The sequence below is a fragment of the Pavona decussata genome, unplaced genomic scaffold (assembly GCF_977016875.1).
Source record: "Pavona decussata unplaced genomic scaffold, jaPavDecu1.1 SCAFFOLD_89, whole genome shotgun sequence".
NCBI classification, from domain to species: domain Eukaryota; kingdom Metazoa; phylum Cnidaria; class Anthozoa; order Scleractinia; family Agariciidae; genus Pavona; species Pavona decussata.
This window is the reverse complement of record NW_028145506.1, coordinates 1246436-1257797: the sequence shown is the minus strand read 5'-3', so window position 1 is coordinate 1257797 and position 11362 is coordinate 1246436. Positions and strand designations below refer to the sequence as shown.

The window sequence follows — 11362 nt, the reverse complement described above, 5'->3', positions numbered from 1 at the left end:
TAGATGACACGTACACGATGAAATTGTGGGTGACTGATGTGGTGAACAGGTCACAGACTTGGGGTTATAAATATCAGGATTTCACCTCTCGCTAGTACATTGATCAGTTATTGCTGTGCCTGGCGGCAACAGAAGTTACATGAGTAAAGTAGAGCTTAAAAAGGCGATATACATATAAATTTAAATATAAATTTCTTGGCAGGAAAGCAGTATATATGAAGCAGTATCGACCTAACACGTTTCTTGCGTGCGAGCTCTCAGTATCACGTCCATCCGATGACGTGTTCAAGTCAGGTGAAGGAAGCATGCGCGCGCTATGTTATAAAAAAACTTTTTACAGAGAGATGACACCATAAAAAATATATATTTATAAGAGCTTGTCGAAGTTAATGAAACGTTAAGATTAAACCGATATGAGAAAGCACTTTCACCTTTTTTTGTTCGGAGAATTTTGTAATTTTTCAGGAACAAAACCTGTTTTCCAGGAATCGTTTACTTTATTTTCACTATGTTATAAAAGAATTGGTTCATGCTTTTAGCTGTGCGTATATCGAGTTATGGATGCACTTGGGAAGTTTGGAGAGCACTCAAGAAGCTAGAGTTGCTCTCGGCTACGCCTCAAGCAACTCTTACGCTTCTCTCGTGCTCTCCAAACGTCCCGCATGCGTCCATAACTCGATATACGCACGCTAAGCATGAACCAATTCTTAAATATACCCGCGAGTGGTGAGTGAGCTCGTGTTTCTGCCAATAACTTATTTTTCTGTAGGCAATTTTTTCTTAAAGTTTTTAAGCATAAAGAGGAAAAAAGCTGAGTTAAAATAACGAGGTAGAAAGGTAGGTTACGGTGCTCGTTGAGGAGAATCTAAGCATTCAGTTATTGACTGGGCTTAGCACCAAAGAAAACACACCATGTTTTCAACGCGCGCGCTAATGACGTAAGAAATTATGCGTATTAAGAATGCACAAGGCAATTCAATGGAATCAGTCTTCTGACTACAGCGCGTGTTTAGACCGGAAGTTACTATGACACGTTGCTTCGATAAAGAATATTAGGGCCGAGTTGTTGTATAAGTATGCGCTAAACCAGGTAAACTACGACGACAACTTATAGGCATTTTTCACAGTTAATCCAAGATTGGTGCCATTCCAGATTCGATGAGCTCGGCCCAGAGGCTCAGTCAATTCGGTAAAACAGATAGGTGGGTGGAGGCCATTATGCAAATAGATTTCTAAAGCCACGGCTTATGTTTTAGCGAGAGAACCTAGATGGGTAGCAACAAAAACAAGAACAACAAAAACAAAAACATCACCGACAATGGATAAGGACAACGAATGTAACAACAAGAATGATAATAACAGAGATGATAGTGGTGATGATAAAAATATTAATACTTATAGCATAACTGTAGAGAGGTCACACGGCAAATTAATTGTTTTCGCTTACCTTTCAGATCAATGGTTTTCTTGATTTGCTCTTCCTCCTCTGTTTCTCCCTCTTTGGCCTTTGATCTCAATTCAAGTTTATGAGCATCTTCTTTGAAACATATTTCTCCAAAATGAGGCCTTTTGTTTCCTTAAATAGAATACAAAGGTCATTGAATAGGATAAATTAATTGTTGGTTTCCCCGCTACATGCCACCAGTTCCCTTAAAAGTCACCTCTACTTCATAATATTTCGAACTTAATTTGTCGCGTATTTTCCCACAAACAACAACTGTTTTGCTGTTTTGCTTTTTACAATTCGTGAAATGTGCATGTGTTTATATTTTTTGTGCTAAAAAGTTTCGAAGGTCTTGGGATAAAATAATGGTTTAATTAAAATCTCTCTTGTCCTTGAGTTAGCCTTGCCTTTAGTTTGGGCTATTTACACATGAAGTAACAACTATCACCGGCATCTACACTGATCCAGCGGCAAAAAATAGCAGAAAAGTTTATTGATGTGTTTTGTGCTCCTATACATTAAGCGGTATTCACTCACTGACTACCCCTATCACACCATGGATGCTCTTACCATGTTATTGTAGACGAGCTTGTTAATTACTACTTTTAATCCATAAGATAAGAACAACCTCTCTTGATAAGAATTAATAATAACCTCTCTTTGAGTGGAGAAACACATCTACTCCGTTGGTAAGTTTTTCAACGGCTCGCCTTTGGCTGAAGGTCCTCGAAGGTTTTGGGAATTCTGGGAACAGCAGACGGTAGTTGAATGCCAGGGCCGTTGCTAAGATACTGCCGGTCACGTGTGCATGAGGTAACTCACTCATGGAGTAATGGTCACCAGGACAAACAAGCACTGTTGTTCCACCATCTACCAACTGACCCCATGTTTCCTCTGCACTCTCTGAAGAAAGACGCCTGGGCGAGAAGCACTTGTCTTGGCATTTGAGGAGGGTAAGTGGACCTCGGTAACGAATCTATTATAAAGAAAGATTAAATGCCTTAAAACATCATGAGAAAGTGTTTGCAAAATTGTCTAAAGCCGACTTTGCTCATTTTTTTTCACACAGCGACGAGTGTGTGATTTGTGATTTAATAAGAAGTTATTCGTGAGGTCAGCTAAACTCAGTCTTCTCGCGCCATTTCATTTAGTGGTCCTGGTACATATACAATAAAGCTGTCAGATTTTCTGGGTAAAATACGTCCCATACCTCAGAGGGCTGCCACTCGTGGTGGCTCCTGGCTGCCAAGATTTGGTCCTTCATCAGAGACTCTCTTAGAGCCGTCAAATTATAGGCAGTGATCCCCATTTCAAGGCTCCTTCTTTGCAGTTCATCAACAATCCAGTCAAGGTCATGTTCCTCACGTAGGTGTTGATATTCATCAGCTGCAATCTTCATTGATTCAATTGCCAACCTTCTCATATAATTTTCAAATCGAAGCTAAAATACAATTTAATAATATTTCAATTTAAAATCGATGAAACCGTTAGCAAAACATACCGGCTATTGAGTATCTAATCAACGTAGGAGGGGTAAATTATCTTTTACTCTCGCTAAAGATACATTATGGAGCTCAAGGAACTATTCGATTTGTGAATGTCTTGTGAACACAATTTAAGTTTTCTCACTGCAAAGGATACTATTTACCCATAAATTGATAGTTGCTATAATAATCACTTTCGATGGCAAACCTCAACATTGCGACTTTGCGTCCTTTCATCCTCCTGCATGGAAGCCAATCTGGTGCTGATGGTCCGTGAACGCGGAGACCAAGGGAATGTGTCAATCATCGCCACAAAATCCACCCTCTGATTATGTTCTGTCAACAAGGAAGCCATTTCGTACGCGAGCAGCCCTCCGTACGAGTATCCACCCAGAAAGTATGGTCCATGGCGCTGCTCCTCGCTGATTAGTTTGACGTAATGTGTAGCAAGTTCACGAACTCCACCCCAGTCCTCACTCACTGCTGATGGGTCGGTAAAGCCAAGTGCATAGAAGGACACCAGGTCCTACAAATATAGAACGTGCCATAATCATGTATTAATTACCATGCTGGCATACACTAGGACTGCTGCGAATAGCTGGAAAATTAAAATACTTTGCTCAATCGAAACCCTCCTTATAAAGAATAGCATATTTCTGTGGGTAGACCATCCCATATGTTAGTTACTAGGAGATATTTGATTTACTTTAAATGTAGGTTTACACGATACGATAAGCAGGCCTGATTTGTCGGCCTGAAAGTATCGGAGCGGAAATCATACCTGTATTTTGACAACTGATTCAATTCAATTCGTGAAATGAAACTCGATGTTACTCAGAAAATCTCACTGGTAGACAGTGTTCAACTAGAGTATGAATTTTAAAAGCAGCTTATTCCATTTTTTGTACTAAATATATATGAACTAAGGATGGTTTGAGGGTTACAGTCATTCATTTGAACACTAAAACACATTGATTATTATCGCGTCTTCTATGGGCCATCTTTCCTTCTCTAAATCGCGGCCACCTAGGATGCTGACGATCTCAGTGTTAGACGATTGTGTTGAATTTACCTGTCCCTGAAATCCCGTGGATATCGGAACCAAACTCATCGCATAGCGATGAGACGGATGCACACAGAAAAACTTTATAGCTGAATCTTCCGGCGTATACAGTGGTACCACTTGTATCTGGCTGCCTGCCGCGGTAGTTCTTGGAGATGCATCAGTAGTAGGTTCTGCTTTCGCAGGGTCAGTTTCCCGGCTGTCGCTATTTTGCGGCCGCTCATTGGATGGTTGGGAGTCTGGGAGTCCATTGAGCTTGTCAGTTATGTCTTTCGCCATTTTCAGTGGGGTGGTGTCAGGCTGCATGAAGTAGAAGACCTGAAAAAGACAATCTCGTTCCTAAGAGACACGTTTAAAATGTATTTATAAATCTAGGAATCAATCGTCCCGAGAAACCAAAAAAGGATTAAAACTAAAATAATTGACGTTACTTAACGTCAATGTATTTCGCGCAACTAAAATACACGAGAAGATGCTTTCAGTTGTTCCCTACCAGGGCTCAGGTTCACGAAGCCTTACTAAAGCCGGCGACACACCTGGAGATTTTATACGCCGATCCCCGCGATCGGCGAAAAACGAAGGTGTGCCCGGTGCAGCGATTGCTCTTTTCGCCGATCGCGGTGATCGACGTATAAAATCGCCAATATCTGGCATGTCAGATATTGGCGATTAAATTCGCCGGCATTCGCCAAGTGTGCCCGTCCACGCGATTTTCTACGGTTATTGCTGCGAATCGCCAGTAAAGTCAACTCATCAGATGGCGCCATTTTATCACATGGGTTTTCAAAACTGCCACATTACCACTGGCGATTAAATTCACCGCGATGGGCGCATAAAACAGGGGCACCCAACGGATCATTTCGGTAAATTATCTGTTCGGAAGGCCCTTAATCCCCTACAATTTTCTAAAGGGAATTTTCACCTCGAGCTTTCGTGATATGGCAAATTTAAGGCCTAGTGTTTTTGGATAGATAAAAATGTTGTTTCGGGTACCGAAAAAAGATCAGCTAAAATTTCGGAAAGGAAATAAGACCTAAGGCTTTCGGGAAATGAACAAAAATGTCCTACTAACTTCGAAAAGACTGAAATTCCCCTAGAATGACCGAACAGATAAAAATCTTACAGCGCTGCCTAAAATGAACCTATAGAGCTTTAAAGCCACTCCAGATCGCCTAAAATAACGTTTCAAAGGATCTGAGAGAAAATTGTCGTTGGGTGCCCCTGTATAAAATCCTCAGGGGCGTCGCCCGCTTAATATCTTAAGTATTTTTTTCTTAACAAAAGCTTATTGTTTGAATAATAAAACAATACTCAGGATAGATTATAAAACCATACTCAGGATAATATTAACTTAATAGGGCTTCGAGACTCTGGCCCCTGCATCGGCATGACCAATGTCTGAAGTTATAATCCTTCACAGAACCCTAAGCCCTTTTCCATGCGTCAGTTATCGACTCAAACTAACACTCTCGACCGCTTGGTGTTAATACCAAGGTAAACGTCTTTCTTACTAGTTTGTGATATGCCGAAACCATGTTTTTTTCTTCATAATATCCTCTCTCTCACTTTGCTGCAATTCCGATAATTTCTAGATATTGTATGGGATGGACTTATTGATGAACTTAACAAACTTACCTCAAAAGAAACTTGCAAATTCGTTTCAAGCTGCATTTTCAAAGTCAGAGCCGCGGTGGAGTCCACTCCATAGCTGTACAAGCTCTTGTTGAGATCTGTTTCAGAAGGTGATGAAATTCCTGTCCATTCTGTCACTGATACGCCAACGTACTCTTTAACAAGCTCTGCCCTCTTCTCATGATCCTTTTCCAGAATGATTCTTTGTGCTAGAGACTCTGTTGAGCTGATCTGGCTATCAGAAGAATTTATTTCAGTTGAAATTACCGACAGGAAAGAGGTTTTTTGTAGCCCTGTATTGCTCTTTAGGAATCGAGGCCAGTTTGCATCAAACAGAGAGATTTGGCAACGGCCTGGCTCCTCAGTTAGTACTTTGGCCATATGTTTGACTCCTGCAAAAGCAGAAACCAGGAATGAGACTTTTTGGTACAATACAATACAATATGGTTTATTTCTCGTTCCTAAGAGGGGTCTCGATACTAAACTTTCAATTATAAAATAAAACGATAGAGAACTATAGCTAACAATAACATTGGAAAATAAAGCTTATATAAAGTTGAAAGGAGTAATGAATCTACGAAAGTATACTGTTATTAAATAGATGACATTAACTGTCAAGCCAACAGCTGAGCAGATTGCCCTTTAAATTTTGTTGAAATATCGGAATACTTTTAAGTGGAGCAGCGATTTCAGGAGACATAGAGGTCCATATGTTTGTTCTCCTATATGAAAATTAAATTTTTTCCTGGATAGTATGACATTGGAGTGGGTGAAGATTGTCATTGTTCCAAGTGTTGTAGCTATGGACTTGTGATCATTTTCAAAACGTATTTACGAGTGAACTGGTAGCAAGATTGTTGGTACATTTGAACACCTAAACAGCGTTTATAATGTTTAAAAGAACAGATACAGGAGGGAGTTTTAAATGTTTGAGAGTAGACACTTAACATACCATCTTTGGCGCGTATAAATCCCAGTCCTGCCGTGGATAGCAATTTAGCGACGCCAGTTTCTCTTTGCATCACACCAGCTCCACTGATTGGTCCCCAGTTTATGGCAAGACCCGGCAGACCGAGCACGTGCCTGCGGTACTGGGCAAGAGAATCTTGGAAAGCGTTGCAGGCAGAGTATGACGATTGTCCCATGTTCCCCACGATCGACGCCATAGACGAAAACATGACAAAAAAATCCAGATCCATCTCCAAACTCAGTTGGTGTAGCAAATAAGAACCTACAGGAAAACGATCTGTCATGAGAGTAATTCTTTCTTAAATTGAAACCATCATTAGCAGAATAGAAAACTTCTCTAAAATATTTGCAACCAATCACTGAAAAAAAGACTATAGCCTTTTTTAGAACTACTTTGCCATCCAATATTTGAACTAAAGAATAACTCTGGGGAAAACGATCATGCCAGCACGTTGACGGTTGGTGTAGATAAACATGGATAATCACAATAATCTGCAATCTTGCCTTTGATCTTTGGGGCCATCACCTCAGTAAAGCTCTCAAATGTCAGGTCTTTGATGAACTGGTCTCTTAGAACCATGGCAGTGTGCACGATGCCCGCGACACTTGGAAGAGTGTGAAGCTGCTCCTTGAAAGATGACATTTGCTCTTGTTTCGATATATCAGCCTGAAAAAATAACGTGTGACATGGTTTAGTTAGACGGAAATGACAACCGTTACATTTTTACACCAGTGTGGCATCTGGCTAAACAACCTCTCGTCTAATCAAAGACAACCTCTTAAAGGAAACCTTTTCTAGGAGAGGCCTTTATCTAGGAGTCTTTTGTTCTTTATTTGTTTAACAAACTACATTCCAGGTGTCATTCTATTTATTTTCATCCATTTTAATTTGTTAAATCGAATGAATCTTCTCTCGCCCACTCCCAGTTTTATAAGTGGATAATTCGTGAGGTTTTGGGTATAACCCGGTGTTAACCTTGGCATCCTCCCCAAGCAAGTTTGCAACTTTGCTAGCTACAAAATATTGTTGTAGGGGGCAGCGTAATTAAGTAACATAGGTCCGAAGATAAACTTTACCAACCTGAAAGGTATGAATTTTAGCCCCAGTTTTTCTTTCAATCTGCTGGAGCTCTTGACGTTTAGTGCCTGACGGCTTGGAACGGCTAAGAATTCCTATGGTCTTTGCTCCATTCTCCGCCATCCAACAAGCTACCTCAAATCCAAATCCTCCCAATCCACCAGCAACCAAATAGGTCCTGTTCTCTTTAAGGCCACATTGATCTAAGCCTCGTGGAAGCACTGGGATGTCCTGAAGATCACTTTCTCCCTCAAATGTTCTAAGCGAATGAACTGAAAATGAAATGTCTGAGGAGTCTTTTACTTCAGGTCTCTTGGATGCCTTTTTCTCAAGTAACTCGTTTTCAACCTTGATTGATGCTATCAAGTCTGCAGATTCTATGTGTGTTCCAAGTAGCTTTTGTAGGACCCCTTTACTTTCCAATGTTTCCAGACTTTGGAAAGTGAGCTTCTCGAATACTGACGGAGACAGAAGAATGTCTGAGATGTCGTTTCTCACATACTCAACATTTTCGTTTGCAGAAAACACAACGTCACCCTCAAACTGAGCACTCAGAATAACGACTCTTCCTCCTTTTTTGAGGCTACGGCCGCTCTTTCTGAGTGCGTTTGGAGGAGGCGGAGAGAAAAAAATAACGGCGTCAAACTGGCCAGTGGAATCGCTGGTACGTAGGAAAGATTGCCGCATTACAGTGTCCGCACCCATATTGAGGAGGAGACTTTTTGTGGACCTTTTGCAGGTGTCGGAAATAGTGCAAGTCACCTGGTGACCCATTGTTTTCCCAAGTACGACTGCCGCAGGCCCAGGGCCACGGTTAGCTTGATGTATAAGTAATTTCTGCTGATCAAAGCCTGATGTTGCTCTGTGAAGAGCGTAAGACGCTATGGCCAGGCAAGCAGGGATACATGTGGCTTGCTCAGTTGTCAGGCTGACTGGTTTTACAAAGAGGTTGCTGACGTTTATGCAAATGGAACATGAAACGCGTCCCGAAGGAATGACACCACACACTTCGTCTCCAACCTGAAAAGTATGATGGCTCTTTTCTGGTACATGAATCACTTGTCCACTTACAAAAACATATCCATTTCGTTTGGATAATTCAAACAGTGATTCTGAAGGTGTCCAGCAGTAGTGTACATCTATGGCGCATTCAGAGGACGATGGCTTTGAAAAACTCTGTTCACGCAGACACAGTGTTCTTGACGAACGAAACGCAGACAGGTAAAGAGATCCACTTTTGTTGTCATTGTGGCGTCCTTTCATGGTTGTTACTGTGGTTTTCTCGTTCTGCATTTTTGACCTCAAAAGGCGATTAATGAATCGCTTTCCTCCTCTTAAGGCAACCTCGTCTTCAATGCTGTCACACAGGATCTCGTTGACCAAGGCATGCACTTCCTGTCCATCCTCTTTGTTACACAGATCAACAGCTGTAACTCTGACGTTAAATTCTTCAAGGTTAGCAGTTCGTCTCAGTCCCCATACGGTAGAGCCCCATGGAATGGACGTCATTTGAAGAGACTGGTCATAGTCATACATCAGCTGTGTACGTTCCGTGACGAGGAATAGTCGAGAGTCAATCAAGTCTTTGTCTCTTAGCTGCTTTATTAAAAAGACGGAACTGCTGAAGGCGAGACGTTGTGTTTGTTCGACGATTTCGAATTTATCAGGAAGAGATGAGGCTTCTAGAGGCCACAGGTTGATAATCCTCAGTTTGGTTAGACTTTGCGATGGTATTTTTCCAAAGGCTGTTTTTATTGCTTCTTCAGCGTCGCCGTTGAAACAGCTACCATTTGGTGGTTTAACGGGGATGACATTGACCTCAACAGTTCGAAGTCTTGTGACTAAACCTTCCGAGAAATTGGACGAGTCCATAAGCACTAGGCAAGCAAAATTTGGAGTGCTTTTACTTTGCCCTGGTATGTCCTCTTCCTTCCACTGGACCTCATACGCAAGTTCAGCAAAGGAAAGTTGTCGTGGTGAATTTGTTAACTCCTCAACACGAAATTCACTCATCGTCAGCAGAACTTTCCCAGATGGACTCATGAGTGTGACGTCAAATTTTCCAAACTCCGTTACATCTGCAACGACGTGGCAGTATAGCTGATTGGTTGATGGAACATCATTCAAGGTAATGCTTTTGAAACCAACGGGCACAATTGATTTATCATCAGTCAGCAAGCTTCCCAGGGGGATGAAACAGGATTGAAGACAAGCATCCAGTATGGAAGGATGAACAACATAATGTCCAATTTTTGCTGCCATATTTAATTCAACCCGGCAAAGACCCTCGTTGTCGCGCTCCCAGATATCCTCGATGATGGAAAAGGTAGGTCCATACTTGAAGCCGTACTTCTCAGTCACTTCTCTGAACCGACCCATCGGCATTTTCCTCATGTCTGCTATCAGCTCTTGTACTGCTCTTCCAACATCACTGGACACTACAAATACCAACATACTATTAGTGAGATATGTGTATGTAATTTATGACCTTAATTTTACCGATTTCAGAACTGTTTGGAAATAGATATGCATGATACTGCACTGGCTTTGTCTCGACTTCCTTTTGGAAGATGTGGTGATGGAAGTTATTGGGTTCGAGCTTATCGTGTAACCGATAAAATCGGCAACTTCAAAGCACTAAACGGTATCTAAACGGTATCTTAGATATGGCGACACATTGGGAAAAGAAACGGTTTGAAAGTGGAGAAAGAACGTTTAGTTCAAAACACAAAAGCTTTATACCGAAGACTAATTGTAAACAAAAACTCTTTAAAAACATAATACAACCACCGATGGGACCTTTCCCACCAAATGATCATCATATTATTACGCAACCCTCTGACTACAAAGCTTTCTTCTGCCCACTTCATTAACACAGTGAGCCCCTCGTTCCGCCGCGCTGCCTGGCCAGATTATTGAAGGTTTGTAGATACAAAACTGAATACAACATTTTATGTCGAGGTCAAACAGATTTGGCCATGATTACGAGGTCAATACCACGAAGAGCTGGCAATAATATGTTGCTAAGGAGCAATGGCCGATAGCAATGAATGCTTATCATGTTCGGCCATTGCTAGTCTTGCTTGTTATAATAGTAGTACTCAATTTAGACTTTAAATGTCTGTTTCCGTTAACGAAAATGACTAATCTGGATTTGATCGCACTGTATCAGTCATTTACTATCAGCTAAACTCGAACTCGTTTAACCCGAACACCCCTCTTACTCGAACTAATTTTACTTTTTCGTGGCTCAAATTACCCCAATATCTCAACCTCTGTCTTTAAAAATGAGTACAATGCCACTATATTTAAACACTGCTTTCCGACACATCTGACGTCCTTCACACATTTTTGTCCCATTTGAGATGTTTATGACATTTTGCTGTGTGTACGTACGCATATGACATAACGTGTGCACAGCCACCCGCGGCTTATAGATTGGAGAAGGTTGAACAGTCTGCGACTCAATACTTTCTATGAATCTCTCTGAAATGAAAATAGTAATAGTACCTTCACTCTCAAAGTTCTCATGTTTAGACAAAAGATCCACAGAGATTCTCCCGCTGCTCAGATTAATCTCGGAATGTCCGTCTGGAACGCTTGTAATGTTGAATTTCGCCTCAGCAATACTCTCAGTCTTTTGAAGACGCAGTCTTAAAGATCGAACCTATGGTACAAAATAGAAGCAGATG

The 11362-nt window shown here is 41.3% G+C and overlaps 1 protein-coding gene across 3 annotated transcripts in view; it reads right to left on the bottom strand.

Annotated features, from left to right (window-relative positions):
• The window catches only part of LOC146474466 (uncharacterized), a 32148-nt gene that overhangs the window by 2252 nt on the left and 18534 nt on the right, over positions 1-11362 (bottom strand). For all 3 annotated transcript variants that reach the window (XM_085117067.1, XM_085117064.1, XM_085117066.1), the window contains 10 exons: positions 11181-11337; positions 7674-10108; positions 7097-7259; positions 6576-6854; positions 5627-6015; positions 4001-4309; positions 3137-3454; positions 2655-2885; positions 2099-2420; positions 1448-1576 (listed from right to left, as the gene is read on the bottom strand). In XM_085117067.1, coding sequence (XP_084973193.1) covers positions 1448-1576; positions 2099-2420; positions 2655-2885; positions 3137-3454; positions 4001-4309; positions 5627-6015; positions 6576-6854; positions 7097-7259; positions 7674-10108; positions 11181-11337 — 4732 coding nt within the window. The remainder of the gene's footprint in view (positions 1-1447; positions 1577-2098; positions 2421-2654; positions 2886-3136; positions 3455-4000; positions 4310-5626; positions 6016-6575; positions 6855-7096; positions 7260-7673; positions 10109-11180; positions 11338-11362) is intronic.